Source organism: Tachyglossus aculeatus, chromosome 5 (assembly GCF_015852505.1).
Source record: "Tachyglossus aculeatus isolate mTacAcu1 chromosome 5, mTacAcu1.pri, whole genome shotgun sequence".
Lineage (NCBI taxonomy): Eukaryota > Metazoa > Chordata > Mammalia > Monotremata > Tachyglossidae > Tachyglossus > Tachyglossus aculeatus.
In genome coordinates this window covers 90,115,872-90,143,093 of record NC_052070.1, presented here as the reverse complement: position 1 = coordinate 90,143,093, position 27,222 = coordinate 90,115,872, and the positions used below count along the sequence as shown (strand labels likewise).

General features: G+C 42.0%; 1 protein-coding gene across 1 annotated transcript in view; it reads right to left on the bottom strand.

Moving 5' to 3' along the window:
* The window catches only part of CERS3 (ceramide synthase 3), an 88,778-nt gene that overhangs the window by 18,876 nt on the left and 42,680 nt on the right, over positions 1-27,222 (bottom strand). Inside the window, exon 10 of the mRNA XM_038747148.1 lies at positions 15,177-15,330. Within this exon, the coding sequence (XP_038603076.1) occupies positions 15,177-15,330 (154 nt within the window). The remainder of the gene's footprint in view (positions 1-15,176; positions 15,331-27,222) is intronic.

Here is a 27,222-nt window from a genome sequence, read left to right as displayed (position 1 = left end):
CTGACCTATCTTGTAGCTATCCCAATGCTTAGTGCCTACTATCATTGATATTATTATTATCATCATCATCATCCCATCTACCATCTCTTGTTCAAGTCTTAACCTTAAGGAGATGTACCAGTGAAGCTGGTGTAAGATTTTACAACCCCAGGGCCAGGCAGAGGGAGAGTCGGTTTGTGGGAGCTGGGAGAGAGCTGGGCGGAGCACCAGCCAGAGCCAAGAACTGCAGCAAGGAAGAAGCAGAGGGAGAATCTTCTGCAGCAGGGAGAGGCAGCCTAGGTCAGAGTCTCAGAGGAGAGGTTACCTGAAACTGAAGTCGGAACGTAGCTTGGGGCTGGGAGCTGCAATGGAGAGATTGCACAGTGCAGGGAGTTGGATGGAAAAATAGCAGACAGCAGTTTTTCACAGCAGAGAAACAAAGAGTGCCAGTGGGAAGACAAGCTAGGAATTGCCTGCACTTAATGAGAATTGTATATTGGATAGAGCACAGGCCTAGGAGTCAGAAGGTTAAGGTGTCTAATCCTGGCTCTGCCACTTGTCTGCTGTGAGACCTTGGGCAAGACACTTCATTTCCCTGTGCTTCAGTTACCACATCTGTAAAATGGGGACTGAGACTGTGAGCTGCATTTGGGACAGGGACTGTGTCCAGATTGATTTATTTGTATCCAACCCAGTGCTTAGAACAGTGTCTGTCACATAGTAAGCTCTCATGGCATAGTGGATAGAGCACAGACCTGGGAATCAGAAGGTATTGGGTTCTAATTCTGACTCCGCCACTTGTCTGCTTTGTGACCTTGGGCAAGTCACTTTACTTCTCTGTGCCTCAATTACCTCATCTGTAAAATGGGGATTCGACCATGAGGCCCACGTGGGACAGGGGCTGTGTCCAACCTAAGTTGCTCATATCCACCCCAGTGCCTAGTACAGTGCCTGGCATGCAGTAAGCACTTAACAAATACCATTATTATTACTATTATTAACAACAAATACCACAATTATTATTATTAAGAGCCTGCCATTGCTGCCTCAATCCCTAACAATCCTAAGAGACAGATACCAGACGAGATTGGAATTTAACATTGGAAAAAAGTCCCCAAATCCAGGCACCATTAGAGCAGAGAGCCAGACATGAAAGAAAGCAAAAGTACCTGGGGGGAAAGGATGTTGATGGCCCAGAGGAGGAAGAGGAGGGACAAAAAGAACAGAATGGAGATGAGCAGATGGGGAACAAAAGGGCCCTACAGCCATAGGGAGAAGTTGCAGAGAAACAATCACGAAAGGATAACATTTGTTAAGTCTGCTGTACTCTCCTGAGTGCTTAGTAAAGTGCTCTGCACATAGTAATGCTCAATAAATACCACTGATTGATTGATTGATTGAACAGGGGCAACAAGAAACTGATGAGAATAGAGCCAGTGATATTAATAAAAGGTCAGAAAAAGGGACAGAGAAACAGAAGAAAATCGATTATGGCAAGGACATGGAAGAAATATGGAGGGAGACAGAAATGCTAAAATATTGTGTATATTAAAGAACCATCAACTAGAACAACACAGTGTCACTTGAACCTCTCCCCAGATTTAAGCAAAAGAAGTGGAAGTCACATTCCTTCATCTAACCTTTCCAGTTGGTAAACTGTCTATAAGTGTTACTTCCCTTTCCAGCCTAGCTGGGGACTCCCTACTCCCTAGCTTAGGGAGTAGAAGCAATTTCTCCACGTATATTGATTGCTATTATGTTAGTGTTTTTGTTTATTCATATATAAATGTATTCATCTACATATAGTTGGCCTTCATTTACTATATGTTTTTTAAAATCAAGATGTCATGTATTCATTATTTCTGAGTGGTCTGCTTGTAATCCAAGATGTTGGTACATTATTTCCTTTTCTCTACTCCCCAAAGTACCACAAAGCCACTAATGATAAATGAATGAAGCAATTATCGAAAAGAATAACTTCATAAAACAACAGTATTTCTTCACTGTTGGGGACAAAATACTGCAGTGACTACCTAAGTAAGTTGGGGAACCTCCAAGGCTAAAAATTTTCAGTATAAGAATAAGACTGTTAGTTGATCCAAATGGTTTGGTCATTTTTCTGCATGGAAATATGGTGCTGGAGCAGATGGTCTCTTGAGGTCCCTTCTAGTGCTAAGTTTCTGTGACCTATCAGAAAAAGCAGGGAAAGGAGTGAGGCCTAATGGAAAGAGCATGGGCCTGGGAGTGAGAAGGATCAATCAATCAATCAATCGTATTTATTGAGCACTTACTATGTGCAGAGCACTGTACTAAGCGCTTGGGAAGTACAAATTGGCAACACATAGAGACAGTCCCTACCCAACAGTGGGCTCACAGTCTAAAAGGGGGAGACAGAGAACAAAACCAAACATACCAACAAAATAAAATAAATAGGATAGAAATGTACAAGTAAAATAAATAAATAGAGTAATAAATATGTACAACTATATATACATATATACAGGTGCTGTGGGGAAGGGAAGGAGGTAAGATGGGGAGATGGAGAGGGGGAGGAGGGGGAGAGGAAGGAAGGGGCTCAGTCTGGGAAGGCCTCCTGGAGGAGGTGAGCTCTCAGCAGGGCCTTGAAGGGAGGAAGAGAGCTAGCTTGGTGGAGGGGCAGAGGGAGGGCATTCCAGGCCCGGGGGATGAGGTGGGCCGGGGGTCGATGGCGGGACAGGCGAGAACGAGGTACAGTGAGGAGATTAGCGGCGGAGGAGCGGAGGGTGCGGGCTGGGCAGTAGAAGGAGAGAAGGGAGGTGAGGTAGGAGGGGGCGAGGTGATGGACAGCCTTGAAGCCCAGGGTGAGGAGTTTCTGCCTGATGCGCAGATTGATTGGTAGCCACTGGAGATTTTTGAGGAGGGGAGTAATATGCCCAGAACGTTTCTGGACAAAGATAATCTGGGCAGCAGCATGAAGTATGGATTGAAGTGGAGAGAGACACGAGGATGGGAGATCAGAGAGAAGGCTGGTGCAGTAGTCCAGACGGGATAGGATGAGATGTATATCTGCGTTCTAATCCTGGTTCCACCACTAGTCTACTGTGTGACCTTGGGCAAGTTACCTAACTTCTCTGTGCCTTAGTTATCTAATCTGTAAAATAGGGATTAAGTCTATGAGCCCCACATGGGACATGGATAGTGCCTGGTTAGTTGTCACTACCTCAATGCTTAGTACAGTGCCTGGCACATAGTAAGTACTTAAATACCATTAAAAAATAAAATTACTAGTGCTACAATAAGACCCTGATTTCAAATCACCAAGTAGCATCTAACCAACATCACACCCATGCATATGTCAGGGTGCATAATATCAGTAAGTGAAGCCATAATACCTTGATTGTTTAGAATATATAAATTAGTATTTACAGTTAATCGGGTACTCTGTGGTTCCAATAAAATCTGTGAGTTGTGTTAGTGAAATCCACTAAACCAAACTTTGCATTGGACTGTATGTGACTTTACAATCACGTCAAAAGCCCTGGAGGTACTGTATGAGTCATAATATCCTACTGCTTTTGAATGACTCCAATTCTAAATCTATAATTGGCAACAAAACAAAGAGCACTATAATAAGCATTTTTGATGATCTTTGAAAAGCAAAGTTTTTGCTTTTACCCTAAGAAAAAATGCAAAAAAACAAAAACGTTCCTCTTCAGAATCTTTACCAAAATATGCACTCTGTTTTTATCTTTTTATTATCAATGTTGGCTAGGTTATAAGAGAAACTAATGAAGTTCTTTTCCATTTTTTTACGCAGCCTTTCCCAACTGCATTGAAATTGGACTAGAAAAAGGCAGCTATTTATGAACATTATTTTAAGAACAGTTTTGGGTGGCCATCGGTCCACCCCACTAGTAAAGGATTTAATGCTAACTCTAAATAAAATTTGTTTCCTTGGTTTCGCAACGAAGGGATTCTGTTCAGCCAAGGAGGAAAATAATGAAAATAAAATACAAAAAAAAGAGAATAAAAAACCCACAACCCACAGCTCTTTGATTATATTTGAAAGGCAGAGTAATTTTTTTGCCAAATCGGGGAAAAAAATTATGAGTGCAGGCATAGAGCTGCTATCTACCTCTGTATTTATAAGGAAACCTTCCCCAGGGTGTTAGAGTGAAGAAATTCATCTAAATTTAGGGCAGTAACCTTTTGCTCTGCCAGAGCACCCTACCAGGGCTTCATCTCCATCTATATGGATCATCTGATTCTGAACTCAAAGGCAGAAACTCTACTTTGTCAGTCACTCAGTCAATTGTATTTATTGAACACTTACTGTGTGCAGAGCACTATACTAAGCACATGGGAGAGTATGATATAACAGTATATCAAGTAAATTCCCTGTCCACAATGAGTTTATAGTTAGAGGGGGAGACAGACATTAATATAAATTAATAAATTACAGATCTGTACATAATTACTATAGGGCTGGGACAGGAGATGAATAAAGGGAGCAAATCAGGGTGACACGGAAGGGAGTTGAAGAAAAAGAAAATGAGGGCTTAGTCAGAGAAGGCCTCTTGGAGGAGTTGTGCCTTCAATAAGGCTTTGAAAGGGTCAGGGAGGAAGAGTAATTGTCAGATATGAAGAGGGCGTGAGATAGATTGGATCGAGGTACTTGAGTAGGTTGGCATCAGAGGAGTGATGTGTGCAGGTTGGACTGTAGTAGGAGAGTAGCGAAGTGAGGTTGGTGAGAGAAAGATTATTGAGTGCTTCAAAGCTGATGGTAAGGAATTTCTGTTTGATGAAGAGGTCGATGGGCAATCCCTGGAGGTTCTTGAGGACTGGGGAAACATGACTGAACGTTTTTGTAGAAAAATGATCTGAGCAGCAGAGTGAAGTATGGACTGGAGAAGGGAGAGACAGGAGGCAGGGAAGTCAGCAAGGTGGTTGATACAGTAATCAAGGTGGGATAGGATAAATGCTTGGATTAACATGGTAGTGGTTTGGAGGGAGAGGAATGGACAGATTATAGTGATGTTGTGAATACACTAAATTTGCTTTCTTAAATTGTGAAAGAGGAGAGCAGATAAAAAAGAAGAGAAGAGAAGCAGCATGGCCTAGTGAATGGAATACAGGCCTGGAAGTCAGGAGGACCTGAGTTCTAATCCTGCTCTGCCACTCATCTGCTTTATGACCTAGGACAAGTCACTTATCTTTTCTGGGCCTCAGTTATCTCATATGTAAAATGGGAATTAAACCTTTAAACCCCATTTGAGATATGGACAGTGTCTAAAGTGATTTAGCTTTTATCCACTCCAACACTTGTGCCTGGCACATAAGCAAGCGCTTAACAAATACCATAAAAAAGAATATTTTTGTTAAATAATGTAATTGAGGACGTCATAGTATAGCTTTGAGGTTAACCATCCAATAGATAAAACTGGCATGGTCAGCTGGTACTGTCATTCAGACATACAGAGCAATCTGGGACCAGCTTACTCTAGTAGACAACAAGTTTATTTCCCAGTTATATCTATGTGAAATGTCAGCAGTTTGTTTTCTTCTATGGAGGAAAACCTCACCCTTAATGCTTCGTGTGTCAGTGATTATCTGCTGGCTTTAACAACAAAGAGGAAGAGTATTTGAAAAGTAATTCTGCTATATGCTTGGAATTAGGAACCAAAGGAAATGGCTTCTGGATAAATGATAAAAGTTGGCATTCTCCAAAATGCTTTTAATAAACTTGTTTCCCCCTATTTTGAACTGGGTTTGGAAGCACTGTTAACTTGGCAATGAAAGTGGTATCAGAGGATCACACAAGCAGTAGAGCAATGCTCCAGATATGTAATGTGAAACAGCAAAGCTCGGAAGTGTACAGCTCATGAACTGCCAATCCTGGTGGTCCCAAAACATATCCCTGGCACAAATTAATTACGAATCACAAGCTAAAAGGGAAGGTGTAGGCCTAACTTCCTTAAACCAAACTAAAAGGGAGATCTGGGGCTTACAATATTTCTGCCCCAGGGATTTCCTCGAGGGTTGAATTCATTTCCTTTCGAATAAGGAGAGTCTACCCCAAGTACTTGTATTTTCCTGCAGAACCATAGTAGGAAATTGTTAAATAAGAGTAACAATACCGCCAACCCTCAACTATTGAAAAGTAGATTATTCAAGAATCCAGATTTTGCTCCTTTCTCTTGCTGCCTACATTTTATCCATTTTATTGCATGCTGGTCCCTCGAACCAATTGAATGCACTGCTGAGAGAGTGTGGGAACTCAAATAAATTGTTATTTCCTATTAGTAGTTCTCATTAAATATTTGTTGGGGGAGTGTGGCTACACTGAGATTTGGAATTATCTATGGATTACTTTTCCTGCGTTACCCCTGATCCTCATTAGCTCAGATAATTAAGACTTGTAATGGGACAGGAAAGGCAATGAAATGAAATAAGGTTCCTTTATATGCTGTCTGGCATAAATCAGGTTGTGAAAGAAAATATCAGAATAGGGACTTGTTTCAGAAGAATTTCTTGGGAAATTCAAATTGCTTGTTTTTGTTTTGTTTTTCTTAGAAACTACTGACCCACAGGCTATATGTTTAACAAATAACCTGCAGAGCCAAGAGCTGTTTTCACTGACTAATCAAAACCATGAAAGCAAATATGTGTCCTCAGGTAACAAAAGCAAAGGCTTAATGTTGTAGTGGCAGAACAAAGAATTTATTTTAGTATCTCCCCGACTACATTATGAATTCCTGGAGGGCAGGGATCCTTTCTACTATATTATACTCTCCCAAGCACTCATATAGTATTCTAAGTAGAGATGGTTTGATTTTTATATTGCACAGATTGCAAAACAGTCCCAAAGCTAGGATGTGACATTCAATTATAGCATATGAATTTACAGACACAAACCAGTCTTTCAAAATATTCATGCAGAGATGAGCTGGAAAAAGTGGTACCTAGTAACACAGCTGAATGGAGAAAGCAGATTCATGTGTATAAGGAGGAATTTACTCACCAAACCTGAACTGTTCTGAGCTGGTTAGGATCTACAGCCTACCTATGGTTGATGTCTTTCTCCCCACTTCTAGACTGTAAACCCAGTGTGGACAGGGATTGTCTCTTTACTGCTGAACTGCACTTTCCAAGCACTTAGTACAGTGCTCGGCACATAGTAAGCACTCAATAAATATGACAATGAATGAAAGGTGGATTTGGGTAGAACAGAACTATACCTTAGGGATTCACACACAGCCTTATTTTTCATATCTGATAATCCAGGGACAGGGAACTGATGAACGCACATTTTTTTAATGGCATTTATTAAGCACTTACTTTGTGCAAAGCACTGTTCTAAGCAGTGCCAAAATCCATGCTTTAAATCATATTTTTATTGTACACATTAAATATCAGCTTTATTTCCACAATTACTGCTTACTGAATGTATTTTAACTGCAGTACCCTGGACTAAGGTCTTTCGTGCCTCTGTAAATGACTGTAGACTGTGAGACTACACTAGACTGTCAGCTCTTTGTAGGCAGAGAATGTGTCTGTGTATTGTTATATTATGCTCTCCCAGGTGCCTAATACAGTGCACTGCACACAGTAAGTGCTCAATAAATACAATTGAATGAACTTTCCTGTACTTATGGAGTGTGTTGAATGTTTGGATGGAAATGAGGGTAGGGGAAAGAATGTGTGTACACATATTGGCAGAGAAGTGAACAGTAAATCTTTGGGTTGCCAACTTTTTGCCTTGGCACAATAATTGTGGTATTTCATTCATTCATTGATTAATTCAATCATATTTATTGGGCACTTACTGTGTGCAGAGCACTGTATAAGCACTTGGGATGTACAAGTCAGTAACATATAGAGACGGTCCCTACCCAACAGTGGGCTCACAGTCTAGAAGGGGGAGACAAGCACTTTGTTAAGCACTTATTATGTGCCAGGTACAGTACTAAGCGCTGAAGTAGGTACAAGGTAATTGAGTTGGACACAGTCCCTGTCCCTCATAGGGCTCACAGTCTTAATCCCCATTTTACAGATGAGGTAACTGAGGCACAGAGAAATCAAGTGATTTGCCCAAGATCACATGGCGGAACTGTGGCAGAGCCAGGATTAGAACCCAGGTTCTTCTGACTCCCAGGCCTGTGCTCTATCCACTAAACCATACTGTTTCTCCTTGGGATCTACCCATAAGTCTCCTGCAGATAAATTTTCAGGGATACAACAGACTCATTACAGGTAGAGTGTGACTACAGAGACCCTCCCAGTCCAAGTCCCTTATTTCCTCTACCTGCCCTCCCTGCTGGATCAACTGTGAAATGGATGGATCATTTGTCACCTGACCCAAGTTAGGGAACCTGGTGGCCTGCAGGATCTTACAGCAGGGGTCTGGTGCGCAGGGAGGAAAAGGTGGCAGTGGGTGCCTCACCTGCCCCTCAGATGACTCCAATGGTGGCCACTGAAGGAGATGAATTGCTCCCTTTGAAGCCCTTCCAAGAAATGGTCAACCCGAGACCCACCCTGAGCACCAGGACTCCCAGGAGGGAAGCCTCTGGGCTGCCATGCAGAACAAATGGGATTCCATGGATACGTGGCCCGTATTTATGGACATGGAAATCTTTTTATGAGCTTTAGGGACATCACCAATTTTAGATCATTTTTATGGTGTGTCCATGAATTTCCTTCATTCATTCATTCAATCACATTTATTGAGTGCTTACTGTGTGGAGAGGACCATACTAAGCACTTTGGAGAGTACAATATAACAATAAACAGATACATTCTTTGCCTATAACGAGCTCATAGTCTAGATAATTTACAGATAGGTGGGGATGGTGACCTTTACATCCTAACAAGTAGTTCTCTCTACAATGTTAAGAAACTGAAATGGTGAGTAGTCTCATACTGCTGGCATCGCATCATGGATAATTAATGGCTGTATTAAGGCACAATGTTACCCTATTCTTCCTTCACATTCTAACCAAATTGCGTGATACAAAAGGCATGTAATATAAGGAACTCTACTGTTAAAGTATTTGTCAGACTGACACTGAGCGCACTTAGGCAAAGCAGAATGGAACTAGCATGAAGGTAGCGGAAAGAGGCTAGTCTGGGAGACCAGCTGTGGGTGTTAGCCAGGAACTGAGAGGTGAATTGGCAGGGCACAGAGAGTAGGCTAGACCTGGATCTGCTAAGGAGCTAGGAAACAATGGCAGTGAAGCCAACAGGAAGGAGAGCCTGGGCCCAAGGTAGCTTGTGAGAAGACTGGAACAGCACACAATAAAATCAAAATAATAATTGTGGTATTTGGGTATTTGTGAAGTGCTTGCTGTGGGCCAGGCACTGTATTAAGTGCTGAGGTGGATACTAACTAATCAGGTTGAAAACAATTCCTGTCACAGGGCTCACAGTCTTAATCTCCATTTTACAGATGAGAGAACCGCGGCACAGAGAAGTTAAGAGATTTGCCCAAGTTCACACAGCAGACAAATGGCAGAACCAGGACTAGAACTCAGGTCCTTCTAACTCCCAGGCCTGTTGCTCTATCCATTAGGCCACGCTGCTTCTCTACTAATGAAAAAGACCATGGTGAACCAGGACTGTGACAAAGGCTGGGAAGACCCATGGAATGCACAGGCCAAATACTGTACATACTGTGGGAGCTGAAGTGAGGAAAATGAAGAAAAGACCAGAGACGTCAGTACATAAAAATCTCCTGCATGTTTCCTAGGATCTATTAGCATGTGTTCATATACATATACAAACACATATTTGCAACACATACCAAAAATATGACCCATTTAGTATATATTCTGAATAATGAATGTACCTAGGTTTCATGTTTGTTTATATTCACACACAATGAATTAGATATCTATAGTTCAGAATATGCATATATTAAGATAAATTCACAGATCCTTCCTCTATGTGTCTTCCTTCCTTTTTAGATTTTGAACCCTCTGCAGATCATGGACCACATGTTCTTCCCTGAATTTTGTATAGTTCTTAATATATTAAGGGATTAACTAAACTGATTTATATATTGTTTTCAATTTGATTTTCCAAAATATAATGCTTAGCTTCTACAATTCACCTTTGTTGGTTTGACCTAAAATCTTGGGGCTGTTATTTATCAGACTAGCAATTGCTCACTCATGATCAAACTAGTGAGTGCCACATGTGTAGTGTGGTAACTATATAATAATAATAATAATAACAATAATAATTTTGGAATTTGTTGAGCATTTACTATGGGCTAAGACTGTACTAAGTGCTGGGGTAAATACAAGATTATCTGGTCAACCACAGGCTCTGTTCCACATGGGGCTCACAGCCTAAAGGAGAACAAGTATTGAATCCCTGTTTTCCAGGTGAGGAAACTTAGGCAGAGAGAAATTAAGTGACTTGCCCAAGGTGGTGCAGAAGGCAAGTGGTAGGGCTGGTAGTAGATAGAACCTTGATCCTTTGACTCCCTAGCTCATGCTCCTTCTGTTTGCAAATGCCAAAAATCCAAATAAAATGTTTGGTAAAGTTGAAATGAATTGCTTTAACACATTCAATCCACATATACCAGAAAGTATGGGAAATAGTGTTAAATCAATTAATCAATAAATGGTTCCTATTGAGCACTTACTGGGTAGGAAGGAGTTAATCCACATCAATGTTTAACCTGCCAATAGTCACTATTTCAAATCAATTAAGGCTGGCTTGTTCATAAATTCCAGTATCATTTACTTTAAATGCTAATCCTTTTTTCATTAAAATATAAGCGTTCCACTTCATTACCAGCAGTAAGTGCTCAATAAATACTTTTGATTGATGGCAGAAACTCTGGAAAAGTGACAGAAAATTCGTATTTTCAAGTAATTCAAAACATAACATTACAATACTTAACAAATGAAGAATTGAAATACGATTTTGAGTCTTTGCACGCAGGAGGCTGAAAACAGAAGCTTTTCTGCTGATAGGTAGCAATTTTCAACTTTCATGGAAAATTTATCCCTTAGACCTTAAGTTGAAAAGCAATCTTCTTTTCTTAAAACACCTTATAACAGACTAACTCCTTTTGAACACCTCTGCACACCTCTGAATTTTTCTCTACATTATAAATTCTTGAAAACTGATGCAAGACAATACCAATACTTTAGCTGGTGGAGGAGAAATCATAGCTTCTTCTTCATCTGTTTCAGTATCTTGCAATGATGCAGTGAATTGTAGAAATTAAATGAGGACTCACTGGATAAGGCCTCTTAATGTCCATCCACCTCCACATCAAACAAAAACTCCTCACCATTGGCTTTAAGGCATTAGCTTCCTGCCTCGTACCGTACCTCACTGATCTACTAATACCCAACCCACACACTTCATTCTTCTAATGGCAACCTACTCACTGTACCTCAGTCTCCTCTGTCTCACTGCCAACCCTTTGCCCTTGTCCTCCCTCTGCCCTGAAACTCCTTCCCCCTTCGTATTCATCAGATTACCAGTCTCCCCACCTTCAAAGTCCTACTAAAATCACAATTTCTGTTTAATGGCATTTGTTAACTGCTGACTGTGTGCCAGGCACTGTACTCAGTGCTTAGAACAGTGCTTTGCACATAGTAAGTGCTTAATAAATGCCATCATTATTATTATTACTAAACTCTGGGGTAGACTCAAGATAATCAGGATGCATAGAGTCCAACTGTCCATGTCTCACAGGGGGCTCACTGTCTAAATCCCCATTTTACAGATGAGGTAACTGAGGCAAAGAGAAGTTAAGTGACTTGCCAAAAGTCACACAACAGATTAGTGGTGGAGCCAGGATTAGATTCCAGGTCCTCTGAGTCCCAGGTTCCCAAGAGGCCTTCTCTAAGTCCACATTTTCTCTGTTCTTCCTTTTTTTTTTTTTATCACCTAAGCATTTGGATCTTTACCTCTTAAGCACTTGATGTTCAGCCCACTCCCAAACCCAAAACATTTATGTGCATATCCTTATTTTCTTCCATTTTCCCTATCTGTGATTTATTTTAATGTTTTTCATTCATTCAATCATATTTACTGAGCATTTACTTTGTGCAAAGCACTGTGCTAAGCACTTGGAAAGTACAATTCGGCAACAGATAGAGACAGTCTCTACCCTCCCTCTAGACCATCAGCTTCTTTTGGGAAAGGGATTGTGCCTACCAACTCTATTATATCGTACTCTCCTAAGCATATAGGACAGTGCTCTGCATATAGAAAGCATTCAATAAATACTACCAAATGATTGATTATGGTAAGAGAGTTCATGCTTTTCCGATTTTCTTCTCAAGCATTTTTCACCTAGGTACAGGTAATATTTAGAGTCCATGTTTCAGGGTGCAACTCTGACCAAAGATTAATGTAATTTGGAAACTGGGTCAGGCCATTACCAATTTTGCAAAGACAGAATATACCTTTAAGCAACAAAACCCTCACCAAGATTGCTGCTGACTTCTAAGGATGTTAATTTCTTGAGTACCACAAAGTAAAATTATAGCAAAATCCTTATTTAGGAACATAAAGAAACATGAATAAGGGGAGTATAGTCACTTACATTTGCTCAATAATGTCATTTAGAAAAAATAATCTCATTACAGAAAATAAGTACTTTGAAGAATGTACTCACTCTGGACTTTGTCTTAACATGTAAGTTAAGGAAATTGGGGGAAAATTATTTTCCCTTTTAAAAGAGGCAAATTAGCTCCAATTATACATATTTTTTCAAATGAAACCAATTAGCCACAGATTTTTTTTTGCTTTTATCAACGACATAAATCAGTCTGACACAAATTCCCCATAACTTTTCATAAAAGAAAATGCTCATCATTGCAAGGCAATGGATTTCTGGGATTCCACCCCCTAATCCCAACCACCATAGTTATTTGTGGGCAGAATGTGTAACAAATACATCTAGGTTACCAACATGTTAGCCTCGTCTTAGAAAGTTTTCTCCCTATGTGAAACTGCTTTACAAATAGCATTCATGAAGCTCTACAGCTTTGGAGGCATATGCTGATTTCACAGCCAATTTTGCCACTGCTATGGAAAACAGGCTTCACATGCAAGCCCGCTGAAGTCATCCGAACTGAAAAGGATTAAGGCTGCTGCTATCGCCACTGTAAAACAGCAACTGGAAACAGCCTCTCCAAACTGCTGCTTTAAAAATTTTAAGTCCGTCTCCACCTCTCCCAATTTCTTTAACTTTTAAACATGGCTGGTGTAGCCAGATAGTATCTAAGGGGTGATAAAACCAAGCAGTAGATTCAGATTGCTAACCTATACTGACTGCCATGAGACCTCCTTCAGGCCAACCACTTTGGCCACCCAGCAGTAAGAACTAATCACTTTTTAAATTATTTTTTAGTGGCATTTGTTAAGCACTCACTATGTGCTAGGCACTGTTTTAAGTGCTGGAGTAGATACAAACTAATCAGGTTAGACACAAGTCCATGTCCTACTTAGAGCTTTACTGATGAGGCAAATGAAGCACAGAGAATTGAACTGACTTGCCCAGGATCACACAGCAGAAAAGTGGCAGAGCCAGAATGAGAATCCAGGTCCTTTTGAGTCCCAGGGCTGTGTTCTTTCCGCTAGGCCACACTGTTTCTGCTTGAGGCTGAAGGCCACACATAAATCTCACTCCAACGCTTTCATACCATTTATGATTATACAAGGCTTTCAACTCCAGACAGCTTTTAAAAGACAGCAATGACATTTTCAAATATTGTAACCTGTGGCATTTGCTCTGGGCTGGTTGGTAATGTGCTACCTGTCTCCCTCCCACTCCCCCCTAAAAAATTCTAAAATTCCAAACTTCACTTTCTTTTCCAATTATGAGTCACTAAGACAGCGTAAACATTCTGTGAGTGTTCGTTTTTGCCAATGAGCAGATCCAGGGCAGGGGCTCCCCTGTGCCTGTGGGTGGATTCTCTGACTGAATTCAGCAAGACGTGACTGAACAATTCCAGCTGAATATGCTAGCACTGGCACTGGTCGGTGACTCACTTGAGCTGTCTTTGATTATATTCCCAGCTTTGGTGGTTTCATTACCGCATTAAAGCCAACCAGAGCCTGCTTTCACCATTTAGAAAATAGGTGGGGTTGGTGAGGGGAGAGATCGAACTGGTCTCATCCAGCCAATCCTGCTTCCAGGGACCTGGGGCATGGTGCCCAAGAGAGGGACTTCTCTGGTGGAGCTCCCTGGCATACCTACTGGACACAGGGGGAGGACAGTGTGGCTTGGAATTTCATGATCCCACTTCTGGACTAGGCTTAACCACTGATTTTTACATCATTTATATAGAATGGGAATATTCAACATTATTATTTCCTCTCCTTTCTTTTCCCACTTTTCCTTTCCTTTCATTCCCCATAGGGAGATGAGAAAGTTGCTGAAAGTCTACACAAAAATCAACATTCCCAATCTGTAAAGCAAACTAGGAATGATTCTGAGGATATAGAGGAAGCATGGGATTGAGAGAATGAATTCCTGATATAGGGGAACATTCCTTTTTTATACCATTTGTTAAGCACTTACCATGTGCCAAGCACTGTATTAAGTGCTGGAGTAGATACAAGTTTATCTGGTTGGACAAAGTCCCCATATGGAGCTCACAGTCTTTAGTACCCATTTTTACGGATGAGGTAACTGAGGTTCAAAGAAGTTAAGTGGCTCGTCTTCTGTTCCTTATGATCACGGGGGCTCCCAAAGCCTTTTGAGCTTGGGGCCAGATCACAACATATTTTGGCATGGATCCTGCCATTATTGTGGTCATTGCTGCCTGTCTCTGAATGCTTCTGGCCCCATCTCAACCTTCCTCAAACATGTCTTCAATACATCTCAACTGTCCTGAAACACGCCCCTAACAATGTCTCAATACTTTCCACAGAGAAGTTCTCAAAGCTTGGCCCTCAAGCCTCTAGACATAGCTTTGCCCTTCTGAAGCACAAGTTTACCATCCATTACTGCTCCTAAAGGTACACTGCTGTGTCCTTTGGAGCTTCAGTTACCAAGTTGCACTCTGTAATAAATATACTCATGTCTGTCCCCCACTCTTGACTGTAAGCTTGTTATGAGCAGGGAACAAGTCTGCTAAATCTGTTGTATTGTCCTCTCCTAAGCACTTAGTACAGTGCTCTGCACATAGTAAGCACTCAATAAATACCACTGCTTGATTGAACAACCGAGGAGGATTCCTTACCTTTGCAAATAATAATTTTTTAATTATCTTCAGAATATAATATCCCCAGTAGAGGTGCAGGACTTGTAGGAGCATTAGCTGTAAATTGAGGAAGATGTATGAAAAGAAAGGCTCCACATAATACAGAGGTAGAATCAGTGTGCAGTGTAAAATCCTGGAAAACAAAAAGGACAAAAGATCTTTATTACCAACTTCCTTGACCCATCTTAATTCTCTTAATTATATGTTGAAATAAATTCCATTCTGCCCCAGAACATACGTGTTCACTAGGCATCATGGATAGAATTTGGCTGCAGAATTAGGGAGTCCCCGAGAGGCCCGCCCGCCCGCCATGACAGTGCGCGGCCTTGCTGCTCCCGGAAGGATCCTCTCCTCAGAGCGCCGCCATAGACGCCCGGGACTCCGCTCCCGAGAGGCCTGCCTGCCCGCCATCACACCGCGTGGCCCCCGCTGCTCCCGGAAGGCTCCCCTCCTCAGAGCCCCCCCATAGACGCCCCCTGCTCCCCCCCCCACCTTAAGCGACCTTCCTTATAGTGCCCCCCATCCCCCCCCCTTCCCAGTCTGGTCCTGACTGAATCTCTTCCCCCCACCCCCCACCCCGGGAAAAAGGCCCTTGTTAGCACCATGTTACATTAACGACAACCTCATTCGCACCTCCTCAGCCCTCCCATGCTAGTTGACTGTTCGCTCCTCTCCCCAGGTATCTCTGCTCCCTGACCCCCCTTAACAGGCCCACCCTACTCCAGCACATAATAGTTTGTATCTGCTCTCTGTGACATCATTATCTGCCAATTTTATTATTGCCATAGCACATTGATTGTTTAACTGCACCCTGTGATGCCATCGCCTACTTATAACATTGCTACTGTTTTATTGCTTCTGCATCTCAATTGTTAACCTCCTGCTGTACTGTCACTGGCCCTGTTGACCCCACCATGAACTTTCAATTTCCTTGCTCCCAACTGCCATTCCCATTCCTCACCTTCCCCTTCCCCTCTCCCACCCAACTTTTTCCCTCCCTCTCCCCCACCAAGACCACTCCCCCTCACCCCCTACCAAGGATCCCTCTGTACCAGCGCCAGTCCTCCACTCCTCCCTCCCGGCCCCCTCCCTCCACTTCTCCCCGCCCCCACCCCATCCCAGTTCTCCTTTCCCATCGCCACTCCTCTTCCCACTCTCCCCGCCCAGGCCCCCGCCAACTCATCCCAATCCAAACCCTCCCCACCCCTCGCACCCTTCCCCCTCCCTCCCTTCCCTCGACAGCTGCTGCCAAGTGTGACCTCCCCAAAGTCACTTCCCCCCCTTCTCCAACCCCCTGGCTCTCAACACTCTCTGCTACTCTCCCATCTTTCCCAGCAGTATCCTCAGAGGAGCTCTCCTCCCTCCTCTCAAGTGCTACTCCGGCCACCTGTGCTTCTGACCCCATTCGCTCTCATCTCATGAAATCTCTCGCTCCATCCCTTCTCCCCTCCTTAACTTCCATCTTCAACCGCTCACTCTCCACTGGTTCCTTCCCCTCTGCCTTCAAACATGCCCATGTGTCTCCCATCCTAAAAAAAACCCTCTCTTGACCCCACCTCACCTTCTAGTTATCTCCCCATATCCCTCCTACCATTCCTTTCCAAACTCCTTGAACGAGTTGTCTACACGCGCTGCCTAGAATTCCTCAACAACAACTCTCTCCTCGACCCCCTCCAGTCTGGCTTCCGTCCCCTACATTCCACGGAAACTGCCCTCTCAAAGGTCACCAATGACCTCCTGCTTGCCAAATCCAACGGCTCATACTCTGTCCTAATCCTCCTCAACCTCTCAGCTGCCTTCGACACTGTGGACCACCCCCTTCTTCTCAACATGCTATCTGACCTTGGCTTCACAGACTCCGTCCTCTCCTGGTTCTCCTCTTATCTCTCCGGTCGTTCATTCTGTCTCCTTTGCAGGCTCCTCCTCCCCCTCCCATCCTCTTACTGTGGGGGTTCCCCAACGTTCAGTGCTTGGTCCCCTTCTGTTCTCGGTCTACACACACTCCCTTGGTGACCTCATTCGCTCCCACGGCTTCAACTATCACCTTTACGCTGATGACACCCAGATCTACATCTCTGCCCCTGCTCTCTCCCCCTCCCTCCAGGCTCGCATCTCCTCCTGCCTTCAGGACATCTCCATCTGGATGCCTGCCTGCCACCTAAAACTCAACATGTCCAAGACTGAACTCCTTGTCTTCTCTCCCAAACTCTGCCCTCTCCCTGACTTTCCCATCACTGTTGACGGCACTACCATCCTTCCCGTCTCACAAGCCCACAACCTTGGTGTCATCCTCAACTCCGCTCTCTCGTTCACCCCTCACATCCAAGCCATCACCAAAACCTGCCGGTCTCAGCTCCGCAACATTGCCAAGATCCGCGCTTTCCTCTCCATCCAAACCGCTACCCTGCTCGTTCAAGCTCTCATCCTATCCCCGTCTGGACTACTGCATCAGCCTTCTCTCTTATCTCCCATCCTCGTGTCTCTCCCCACTTCAATCCATACTTCATGCTGCTGCCCGGATTGTCTTTGTCCAGAAATGCTCTGGATATGCTACTCCCCTCCTCAAAAATCTTCAGTGGCTACCAATCAATCTGCGCATCAGGCAGAAACTCCTCACCCTCAGCTTCAAGGCTCTCCATCACCTTGCCCCCTCCTACCTCACCTCCCTTCTCTCCTTCTACAACCCAGCCCGCACCCTCCACTCCTCTGCCGCTAATCACCTCACCGTGCCTCGTTCTCGCCTGTCCCGCCATTGACCCCCGGCCCATGTCATGGCCCTGGCCTGGAATGCTCACCCTCTGCCTACCCGCCAAGCTAGCTCTCTTCCTCCCTTCAAAGCCCTACTGAGAGCTCACCTCCTCCAGGAGGCCTTCCCAGACTGATCCCCTTCCTTCCAATCCCTCTCGTCCCCCTCTCTACCCCCGTCTTACCTCTTTCCCTTCCCCACAGCACCTGTATATATGTATATTTGTTTGTACATATTTATTACTCTATTTATTTATTTTACTTTTACATATCTATTCTATTTATTTTATTTTGTTAATATGTTTGGTTTTGTTCTCTGTCTCCCCTTCTATAATTGTGAGCCCACTGTTGGGTAGGGAACTGTCCTCTATATGTTGCCAACTTGTACTTCCCAAGCGCTTAGTACAGTGCTCTGCACACAGTAAGCGCTCAATAAATACAACTGATAGATAGATTGATTGATTGATTGACAGGATTTATTGATAAATTGAATATGTGTGATGCTTGTGTATTTACTGAAAAGGAGTCAGGGAGCTGAACTAAACGGTATCTTGGGTTCCTACGATTTGACAATAAATATACTGAACAAACTATATTCATTTTAAATCATGTTCTAAAGCTTTTTATATAAGATAAGATACTCATAGGGTTCTGTCTTCTAAAACCTCCATGTACCAGGGCTTACACAGTGATATACCAGTTCTTTGCACTTGCCTTGTGAAGTTTGTTTTTGTTTTGTTTCCATTTTTATTCTATTTATTTAAACAAGTTTCCATGTGAATATGAATTTAGCAAATAACACATTTATATAAAAACATAATTCTGATTTTCCTGGTGAAACAATGCTACCACTTAACAGAAACATTTTTCAGATGAAATCTAATATGTAAGAGGCTCTGCCTTTCTTCCCCCAAAAGCAGGTTGGCCTCTATGTCTTTGTTCCAAAATTTATTGTACCTCAAGGCACGTAACAGTTACCTAAGGTTAGAGGTTGTCTATTTCAGAGGTGATTATTTTCAAAGAAACTGTTAACTTGGTAACGAACTTCATGAATTCAGGAGGGTGGTAAATTATGACTCCTATTAAATAACCAAGACATCTGATAAGAATGACTACTGCAGCAAATTTGTCTTTTTTTTTCAACCAAGTAGCTTCAGTAATTTAGAGAACAAGTAAATTTTAGGAAAATCTGTATCTTAGGCAGGGTCAAAACTTTCTACTTCCATACATAAAATAATCCTTTCTCACATGCAACAGTCAGTCAAGCGATACTCACCTGAAGAATAACTAAAGGAAGCAACCACGCTAGATATATTCCAGAGATATTCCTTTGTGCCAGAAGCCACTCCTTCACAGGATATTGCACATCACTTTTGTTTGTTCACAGCTGCCAGAAAAATGTTACTATTTTGCGTTGGCAGTATGGCTCTTGGAAATAGACGCATTGCCCAGTGTATGCTCTCTGCTCACCCTAAATCCTGGCTTTTTGCATAAGGTCTTTTGAGGAGATAAAATGTCCATGACTCCACTCTTACCCCTCCGCTAATATTTGCTAAGAACATTGTTAGTAGGCTTTCAACTTTTTTTTAAGAACTCACCTTAAAAAATTCCAAAATGTTTATATGGTGTTATACCCATCATTCTCTTTCTTATATGCAGCCTCTCTAGTTCTTATACCCTACCCAAATTACAGTTGGTTCAGAATCTGAGGACAGAATCCACCAAGGTAGATAACCTAGAAAGTATGTGATAATATTAATAATTATGGTCTGTATTAAGCATTTACTAGATGCCAAACACTGTGCTATGCATAGGGTAGATACAAGTTAATCAGCTCAGACTATTGGAATTAAGAGGAGCTACTGATTTGAGCATTAGTATCAATTGATGATGATCTGTGTTTTTTTAGGAACATGAGTATAGTCATGAATACATGTAAAGAGTCTGAAAGTTTATGAATCATCTTAAGTAAGGAAGCTACTAGCTGTGCTCCTTCTCTGTGAGAACAGGAGAAGTGGAAAAGTACTGTTGCAACAGGAGCAATATGGCGGGGGGGAGGAATAAAGAACCAGGTAGAAGGGTATTAAGTGATGAAGTAATAATGACTGAGGTATTTGTTAAGCCCTTACTATGTACTAAGTATTGCACTGGTGGGGTGGGGTGCTGGGGTAGATACAAAATAATCAGATTAGACAAAATCCTGTCCCACATGGGGTACATAGTCTAAACAAGAGGGAGAGCAGGTATTTAATCCTCATTTTACAGATAAGAACCAGAGGCCCTGAGAAGTTAAGTGACCTGCCCAAGTGATACAGCAGGAAAGTGGAGGAGCCAGGATGAGAATCCAAGTCTCCTAACTCCCGGGCCATGATTTTTCTACTGTCATGTTGCTTCTCTAGAGAGACAAGCTACTTAGATGTAGAATCCCCTCCAGAAAAGTCTGAGAGGTCAGTAAATAATGCTCCATTTTGGATTAATCTTCAACAATATGAATCCCACAGGTCTTCCAGCTCCATGGTCCTATAGCTATATTCTTACAATATGTGAAAACATTGGCACATACAATATATCAAAATATAAGTATGGAATAAGTATATGTAATGGATATATGTGACAGGTCAAAGATTTAAAAATTGGGATGTTAACACAATGTCCTGGGGACAGAATATAAATTTGCAAGTTTCAGATAAACAGGAAATGCAAATGAACTGAATTTGGGATTAAAGCATTGTAATCTGCCTGTTGCCAGTTTTAATTTATGTCTGGAATGTTGTTAAGCCTAAAATTATTTAGGAAAAAATTGTAATGAAATTCCCCCCTACCCTCAATTTCGAGATTTAACTCTGGTAGTCCAGAATAAGTAATTTTAACTGGCAGCTATGTCTATCAGTGTGAAGAGAGGAGAAAGAGAGTGTGTGTTAATTAATCAATGGTATTTATTGAGTGTTTACTGTGGGCAGAGCACTATATCAAGCTCTTGGGAAAGTTTACATAGAAGAAATCTTTTATGCATTAGAAAGAAGCAAGGCAACAACATGTGGTACGTTGCTGACACAGACTGTGACTGGTTCAACCTCTCAGTGCCAAACCTGGCCTCCAGGACAACTAGAAAAGGTCCTTAGTGAGAATACTCAAACCCTTGCCAGTGGTCAAGAAAGGAAGTTAGAAGAGCACAGCATCTGTGTTGCAGTTATCTTCCAGAGCCTTAGGTTATGTCAGAAACATCTAAACCTATAGGCAAGTTACTGGGTTTGATGTGGGCTGCATGGACAGGGAAGATGTGGGCTCTATGGACAGGGAACAAGTCTGTTAATTTTGTTGTATTGTAGCCTCCCATGTGCTTAGTAACAGTGTTCTGTGCAGAGTAAGCCCTCAATAAATACCATTGACTGATTCAAAATTACAGATTTGGACAAATGCTCAGGCTCAAATTTAAGAATGAATTGTTTTCCTCCTCTTTTTAAGAACCAAAATAAAATGTCAACTCCATAAGATTACTTATTAAAATGAATTTCAGTGGTATTTATTGAGTCCTTAACTGTTTGCTGAGCACTGGACTAACAACCTGGGAGGGCACAATTCACCAGAGTTGGTAGACATGTTCCCTTCCCACAAGGAGCTTATACTCTAGAGGGGGAAATCAACAGTAAGATACAGAATTTTCTTCCACCTTGTAGAAACAGCATGGCATAGCGGATAGAGCTTGAGCTTGGAAGTCAGAAGGCCATGAGTTTTAAATGTGGCTCCTCCACTTATCTGTTGTGACCCCGGGCAAATCACTTCCCTTCTCTGTGCCTCAGTTACCTCATCTGTAAAATGAGGATTGAGACTGTGAGCCCCACATGGGACAATCTGATTACCTTGTATTCACCCCAGTGCTTAGAACAGTGCTTAACAAATACCATAATTTTTATTATTATTATTACAGTGCTTGGGCCATAGTAAAACTTTGCAAATACCACAATTATTATATTACACATATGTACATAAGTTCTGTGGGGCTAGGGGTTGGGTGAATATCAAATGTTTAAGGGGTACAATACCAAGTGCACAGATGACACAGAAGGTAAAGGGAGTAGGGGGAAATGAGGATTTAGTGGGGGAAATAAAGGCTTAGTGGGGGAAGGCTTCTTGGAGGAGATGTAATTTTAATAAGCCTTTTAAGGTTGAGGGAATGGTGTTCTGTCATATAAGAAGGGGGAAGGAGTTCCAAGCAAGAGGGATAATGTGAGCATAGAGTTGACAGTGATATAGATGATACTGAGGTACAGTAATTAGCTTAACACTAGAGGAGCAAAGTATGCAGTCCCCCCTGGTACTGCCGTACAAAATCAGGGAGGTAAGGTGGGGGGGGAAAGCTGATCAAATACTTTAAAGCCAATGATAAGGAGTTTGCATTAGATGTGGAGGTGGATAGGCAATGACTGGAAGTTCTTGAGGAGTGGGGAGAAGTGGGCTGATAACTGCTTTTAGAAAAATGATCTGGGCAGCAGGGTAAAGTAAGTATTAAAATTAGGAGAGACAGGAAACAGGGAGGTCAGCAAAGAGGATGACACAGTAGTCATGGTATATGATAAGTGTTTGGATCAATATAGTAGCAGTTTGGATGGAGAAGAAACAGCAGATTAGCTATAATGTGAAGGTAAAGTTAACAGGATTTGCATACAAACTGAATATGTGGGTTGTATTAGAGAGATGAGTTGAGGATAAAGCCAAGGTTAAGGGCTGAGAAGGAGCAATCGGAGAAATAATAATAATAATGATAGTATTTGTTAAGTGCTTACTATGCACCAAGCACTGTTCTAAGTGCTAATATGAGAAGAACCAAGAGATGACCGTGTCAGTGAAGCCAAGCTTGGATAGTTAAAATAAAGAATTGATTGTGAGCTCTCTAGGGACATGGTCGTGTTTTTTTCCCACCTGTGTATTCTTAGCATGGTGCTCCATACACACAGTAAGCATCAGTAAGCACTTAGTGAATACTATTATTACTAAAGAATTATTGTATCGGACCAACAAGGCACAAATCTGGATGCATAACTTTCAGGGGCCTACAAGCAGGTAGGCACCAACTGGACTGCTCTAAGAAATTAGCACACTGACCTTACAAGTAAATGAGAGACTGTGAGCCCGTTGTTGGGTAGGGACCATCTCTATATGTTGCCAGCTTGTACTTCCCAAGTGCTTAGTTCAGTGCTCTGAACACAATAAGTGCTCAATAAATACAATTGAATAAATGAATGAATGAATGAACATCAGAGAGAGCACGGGCCTGGGGGTCAGAAGGATCTGGGTTTTAATCCCAGCTGTGCCACTTGTCTGCTGTGTGACCTTGGGCAAGTCACTCATTTCTCTGTGCCTCAGTTACCTCAACTGTAAAATGGGGATTAAGACTGTGAGCCTCATGTGGGACATGGACTGTGTCTGACCTTCATTCATCTGTTCAATTTGTATTTATTGAGAGCTTACTGTGTGCAGAGCACTGTAAGCACTTGGAAGAGTACAATACAACAATAAACAGACACATTCCCTGCTGAGAATGAGCTTACAGTCTATAGAGGGCGAGACGGACATTAATATAAATAAATTACATATACATATGTAAGTGCTGTAGGGCTGGGAGTGGGGAAGAACAAAGGGTGCAAATCAGGGTGACACAGATCTCCCCAGCATTTAGAACAGTGCCTGCCACATAGTACATGATTAACAAATACCATAAAAAATCACCTGTTGACGGCTCCTAAATATTCTCAGTTTAGGGTTTAGTAAGATTCCAATGATTTCTTTAGTTAGGATAATTTCATTCATTCATTCATTCGATTGTATTTATTGAGCGCTTACTGTGTGCAGAGCACTGTACTAAGCGCTTGGGAAGTACAAGTTGGCAACACATAGAGACGGTCCCTACCCAACAACGGGCTCACAGTTTCATTCTGAAGAACTGTCCAAACTCAAGGATTCCAAGTTATTGGTTCAAAACCTATCCATTCACTGAAAATTAACAAGTGATAAATGAGGCTGCATTGCTCAAGCAGGCTGCTAAGCTCAAAAACATACTAACTGCATCTAATTAAAGACAAATCTGGAAGTTATGGCAAGTAACAGAGTCCTCACAGATGTCTATAGCTTTGAATGAACTCCTATTGTGCTTGACATCATATGGGGCCCTGTGAATTGGTGGTTTCCTCAGCTTTGGGGTAATGCAGCAGCCCCATACTTTGCAGTATAGATCCATAGATACTTCTGAAACAAAATCTCTATTCTGAAAGACTTTGCTGAAAAAGGAAAAAAAAACAAACTTTCTTTTCCACTGATTACCTTAAATATACTATGTACTAGACACCAATAATAAATTGGTATAACTGCAAACTTCTCACACTCCCACACTCACAGTCTTTATGAATACAAATCTATTCTCAGGGATTGAGTCTACCACCCCTACTGGATTGTATGCTCTCAAGCACTTAGTACAGTGCTCTGTACATAGTAAGTGCTCAATAAATACCATTGATTGATTGATGGCATTCAATTCTCTTGGGAGCTATTCACTTCATGCTCAGAATCTGCAAAAAAAAAAACCATGTGCTACCTATTTGAAGGGAAAAAAACAAATGTACTGAGACTGTGTTTGGAGGACAAATTGTCCAGGTTTTTTATTTTTAATTTAATTTTCTATTTTTTATGATATTTGTTAAGCGTTTACTATGTGCCAGGCACTGTTCTAAATGCTGGGGGAGATACAAAGTAATCAGGTTGGACAAAGTCCAGGTCTCACATGGGGCTCAAAGTCTTAATCCCCATTTTACAGATAAGGCAACTGAGGCACAGAGAAGTGAAGTGACTTGCCCAAAGTCACACAGCAGACAAGTGGAGGAGCCAGGATTAGAACACAGGTCCTTGTGGCTCCCAGGCCTGTGCTCCAACCACTAGGTCACACTGCTTCCCCTAAGATTATCTGATCAATCAATCAGTGGTATTTATTAAGCACTTACCTTGTGAAGAGTCCCGTAATAAGTGCTTGGGAGAGCATGATGAGTGCAATGTTTCCAGGGAGGCAGGGGAAGCTAATAGTGTGCTTAGTGCTTCCAAGGTTTGCCCTATTCCCCTCTGCTCTTACCTGTCTACATGTGTTGTTCTGTTGTCTGTCTCCCCCTTCTAGACTGTGATCCCATTGTTGGGTAGGGACCATCTCTATATGTTGCCGACTTGTACTTCCCAAGCGCTTAGTACAGTGTTCTGCACACAGTAAGCGCTCAATAAATACGATTGAATGAATGAATGAATGAATGAACGGAGTTCCCGGTGGGGCAGGGGGAGGAATCCCAAGGGAATAGGAGACCACTATCAGTGAGCATAATCCAAGAAGGAATTGTTATTAGAAGTGGTCACTACCAAGAGATCAAAATTGTGTATGACCTTAGGATTGAGAAGAATCAAATCACAGTGGCCACCTTGAAAAAATATATGATTTTAAGATATACACATCAGTAAATCCTACTAATAATTTTAAAATGTGGAATTTGTTAAGCGCTTAATGTAATTCCAACACTGTACTAGGCACTGGAGTAGATTAAATGTAAGAATAACGTAACCTGATAATTTCAAGATAGTGCTGAAATGAAGAGTTCAATAATTGTATCTCTGGAATGACTGCATTAGTACTCGAAACTGGGAATTTAGTACCTTATGAGTTAAGGAATGGCATTTGCTTTGCAATAACTAGTTGGCTATACTATATCTAGTGACCAGCAGGGGGAGAGAAGTGTAATACACTCAATTATTCCTAGACATGGTTTTCCCTACAAGCTTTCGAAAAAACCCTGACACGGAATTAAGTAATGTTCTTCCAACAGTACAAATCGATCTGGCTAGAATAAACCAGCGAGAAGTAGCGTGGCTCAGTGGAAAGAACGTGGGCTTGGGAGTCAGAGGTCATGGGTTCTAATCCCCGCTACACCACTTATCGCTGTGTGACTTTGGGCAAGTCACTTCACTTCTCTGGGCCTCAGTTACCTCATCTGGAAAATGGGGATTAAGACTGTGAACCCCATGTGGGACAACCTGATTACCTTGTATCTCCCCCAGTGCTTAGAACAGTGCTTGGCACATAGTAAGTGCTTAACAAATACCAAAATTATTGTTATTATTATTAAATTCCACTTTTCCTCATCTCCCACTTGCTTCTGTGTCACCTTGACTTGCTCCTTTTTACTAAACCCTCTGCCCTGCAGCCCCCATAGCACTAATGCATACATCTGTAAATTTATTTATTGCATTGATGTCCATTTATTTGTACTGATGTCTCTCTCCCCCGCACCTGAGGACCGTGAGCTCACTGTGGGCAGCGGTTTGTCACTGTTTATTGTTGCACTGTACTTTCCCAAGTGCTTAGTACAGTGCTCCTACACCACAGTAAGCACTCAATACAATTGAATGAATTGAATGAATGAATGAAAAGTTGGAATAGTCCTGAGCATGTGCACAGCAATGGTCAAAGCATGTGTACCATAATGTGAGGTTTTCTTAACATGGAGGTTGTCCATAATGTTACCCCCATGTAATCAATCAATCAATCAATCAATCAATCGTATTTATTGAGCGCTTACTGGTGCAGAGCACTGTACTAAGCGCTTGGGAAGTACCAAGTTGGCAACATATAGGAGACAGACCCTACCACAACAGTGGGCCTCACAGTCTAAAAGGGGGAGACAGAGAACAAAAACCAAACATACTAACAAATAAAATAAATAGATAGATATGTACAAGTAAACATAAATAGAGTAATAAAATAGAGTAATAAATAAAAGAGTAATAAATAATAAATAAATAGAGTAACAGTTCATGTAGTTAATGAACTGCAAGTACTTCAGTGTGCCTGGAGAACAGCAGTACTGTAACATCAAAGGAATGAAGGAGGGAGGAACAAAGGGAAGGGGATGGGATGTGGAGAGAACGGCACTGTAAATCACTTCTTGGAAGTATTTTTTTTTGCCATAAATCATGTCAAGGCTATGGAAGACTGAGTCTCTTTTGGACAGGATGATCCCTGACCTGAGTTTGCATCCTGAGACACTGTTACAATCTAAACATTTACTTCCCAAGAAAGATACTTTCTCAAGGTCTTATCAAAGCCACTTCCTTAATCACCAAGCACTTTGGCACCCAAAACTCGGGCATTTCTAACCCTGTTTTGTGACTTTAAATGTTAAAAATGCACAGAATATTCCTAAATCACATAAGGCATTTCCTTAATCCCAATAAGATTTTGCCTCCGATCTAT